Source organism: Aotus nancymaae, unplaced genomic scaffold (genome assembly GCF_030222135.1).
Source record: "Aotus nancymaae isolate 86718 unplaced genomic scaffold, 86718_ANA_hifiasm-v0.15.2.pri h1tg000059l, whole genome shotgun sequence".
In the NCBI taxonomy this organism is placed as follows: Eukaryota; Metazoa; Chordata; class Mammalia; order Primates; family Aotidae; genus Aotus; species Aotus nancymaae.
This window is the reverse complement of record NW_026988473.1, coordinates 7,122,261-7,125,593: the sequence shown is the minus strand read 5'-3', so window position 1 is coordinate 7,125,593 and position 3,333 is coordinate 7,122,261. Positions and strand designations below refer to the sequence as shown.

General features: G+C 39.3%; 1 protein-coding gene across 1 annotated transcript; it reads right to left on the bottom strand.

Moving 5' to 3' along the window:
* Positions 1–2,082: 2,082 nt before the first annotated feature.
* LOC105709324 (olfactory receptor 5T2) lies at positions 2,083–3,039 on the bottom strand. Its single transcript, XM_012441197.3, has one exon. It carries the CDS (start codon positions 3,037–3,039, stop codon positions 2,083–2,085), a length of 957 nt encoding a protein of 318 aa, XP_012296620.2.
* Positions 3,040–3,333: the final 294 nt, after the last annotated feature.

Below are 3,333 nucleotides of genomic sequence, written 5' to 3'. Positions count from 1 at the left end.
AAAAGCTTATCCATCACAATCAAGTTGGCTTCATCCCTGGGATGCAAGGCTGGTTCAACATACACAAATCTATAAACATAATCCATCACATAAATAGAACCAAAGACAAAAACCACATGATTATCTCAATAGATGCAGAGAAGGTCTTTGACAAAATTCAACAGCCCTTTATGCTAAAAACTCTTAATAAACTAGGTATCGATGGAACCTATCTCAAAATAATAAAAGCTATTTACAACAAACCCACAGCCAATATCATACTGAATGGGCAAAAACTAGAAGCATTCCCTTTGAAAACTGGCACTAGACAAAGGTGCCCTCTCTCACCATTCCAATTCAACATAATATTGGAAGTTCTAGCCAGAACAATCAGGCAAGAAAAAGAAATAAAGGGTATTCAAGTAAAAAAAGAGGAAGTCAAATTGTCTCTACAGATGACATGATTGTGTATTTAGAAGACCCCACTATCTCAGCCCAAAATCTCCTTAAGATGATAAGCAACTTCAGCAAAGTCTCAGAATAAAAAAAACAATGTGCAAAAATTGCGAGCATTTCTATACACCAATAACAGACAGAGAACCAAATCATGAGTGAACTCCCATTCACAATTGCTACAAAAGGAATAAAATACCTAGGAATATAACTAACAAAGGACATGAAGGACCTCTTCAAGGAGAACTACAAACCACTGCTCAAGGACATAAAAGGGCACAAACAGATGGAAAAACATTTCATGCTCATGGTTAGGAAGAATCAATATACTGAAAATGGCCATACTGCCCAAAGTAATTTATAGATTCAATGCTATCCCCATCAAGCTACCATTGACCTCCATCACAGAACTGGAAAAAACCACCTCAAACTTCATATGGAACCAAAAAAGAGCCCATATAGCCAAGACAATCCTAAGCAAAAAGAACAAAGCTGGAGGCATCACACTACCTGACTTCAAACAAGGATACAGTAATCAAAACAGCATGGTACTGGTACCAAAACAGAGACATAGACCAATGGAACAGAACAGAGGCCTCAGAAGCAACACCACACATAAACATAGTAAAAAGAAAACAGATGACACAGATTTTTCTGCATGTTAGAACAGCATAGGTATATGGCCAACTATGACCTTTATTTTAAAACATCCAAGAAAAACAGAATTACACTAATAAATTAGAATTATTGTCTAGGGATAACTCTTACTAACCAGGCTTTTCCTCAACTGTCATACCACAATAATCATCAACACAGAAGAATTCTGTGACCCAATGTGTGGGGATTTCTTCCTCCCACACCATGCAGCAGACATCAACTTGGTATCCTCTAATTCAGTTGCAACAGTGTCTACCCAGAGATAGTGTCAGATTCCATAGGTTGAGGATTCAGTTCCCCAAACCTAGCCCCCCAACAACACTTGAAGTAGAAGCTGATTTGTGTGAGTGTCAGAACGAGAAATAGCAAGGAAAGGAGGGGTATCAGAAGTCCGGATCTCTGAAATTTCTGGCCAACCAGCTTCAAGTTGGAGTTCCCATGACCACTCTTTGGGTTTCATTAAATTACTGAAGCAGCTCACAAAACTCAGGGAAACATATTACTGGCTTATGATAAAGGGTATTGCAAAGGATACAGGGGAAGGCATGTGTAGAGCAAGGTAGAAGGAAAGGGGTGCAAAGCTTCCATACCCTCCGTGACCTTGCCACCCTCTAGGAAGGAATTTCCACCTGTTCTGCTAACCAGAAGCTCAATGAAACCTTTCCTCCTAGGTTTTATGGAAGCTTCAAGGTATCAACATTCTTTCCGCCAGGGCGTAGGGTGTTACTCTCTAATGGGAGAGTCATAAGACTCACAATCAGTAAGGCAAACATTGGAATCCTGCCCTGGGGCAAGTGAATGGATGGCAGGAGAAGGTAAAAGGCCTGCCCCTGAGGTCTAAAACATCCAACATAATAACAAAAGACTGTAACAAAGGCTATGGGAGTTATTAGCCAGGAACCCTAGATGAAAACCAACATACATCATAACATCACAATGACACACTCTTGATATTGTGGTAAAGAGTTTCAATCACTCTTAACTTTTTAAAATCTATTTTTTAGTATGAAAATATACTTTATTGATAACCTGGTTTTTTCCAAACATTTGTTTCATTGCCTCTTTTACATCTTTGTTCCTCAAACTGTAGATGATGGGATTCAGCATAGGAATCACAATGGTATAAAATATCGACACTATCATGTCATGCTCCAAAACATAGCTGGAACTTGGTCTCACATACATGAAGAGGATTGTCCCATGATAAATTGACACTCCAGTTAGGTGAGCCCCACAGGTGGAGAAGACTTTTCTCCTCCCTTCAGCAGAATGCAACTTCAGAATGGCCAACAGAATGAAAAAATAGGAGATCAGGACAATCAGGATAGTGACTATCTCAATAGAGCCCACAAAGTAGACGAGTAGAAGCTGGTTTGTGTGCGTGTCAGAACAAGAAATAGCCAGGAGAGGAGGGATATCACAGAAGACATGCCGAATTTCATTGGATCCACAGAAGGACAGGCTAAATGTAGCCACCGTATGTATAGTAGCATGCAGAATGCCAGCAATGTAGGAAGCAGTGATGAGTGGCACGTAGACTCTGGGTGACATGTTCACTGAATACAGGAGCGGGTTGTAGATGGCTACATAGCGATCATAAGCCATTGCAGCCAAGAGAAAGCATTCTGTGGTTCCAAAAGCACAAACGAGAAACATCTGTGTTGCACATCCAAGGAATGAAATGACTTTATTCTTTGACATAAAATCTACTAACATATTTGGGATAATAAATGAGGAACAGCAGGCATCCACAGAAGACAATACACTTAGAAAATAATACATGGGTTTCTGGAGATGGGAATCCCCAATGACCAGTACAATCAGTCCTAAATTTCCCATGAGAGTTAAGAGGTAGACTGCTAGAAACAGGAAGAAGAAGATGATCTGTAGTTCAAGATTGTCTGTGAAGCCCTTCAGTACAAATATGTCAACTAGAGTGACATTCTTCATGTTGAAATCTAGAACATAGTTGAAGATATTAACAAAATTACAGTTCATATTATGACAAAAAGAATGAACAAAACCGTAACTCAAAGGATAACTGTGCCCTTGTATATACTGTGCAATATATTTTCAGCAGAGCATAAACTTGTAGTAGTGAATCAGAAGACAGTGACAAACTAGTCAGCATGTGTTCATGCTACTCACTGCCGAATCAAATGGAAGAAATGAATGTTCATTAGTTGGTTGGACTTCTTATTCTGTTTCTAAAATAATCAGGTCTATGGGTTACTTTACCAATGA

Coding starts and splice junctions, on each gene's coding strand:
- LOC105709324 (XM_012441197.3), bottom strand. CDS start 3,039: ATGAAGAATGTCACTCTAGTTGACATATTTGTACTGAAGGGCTTCACA.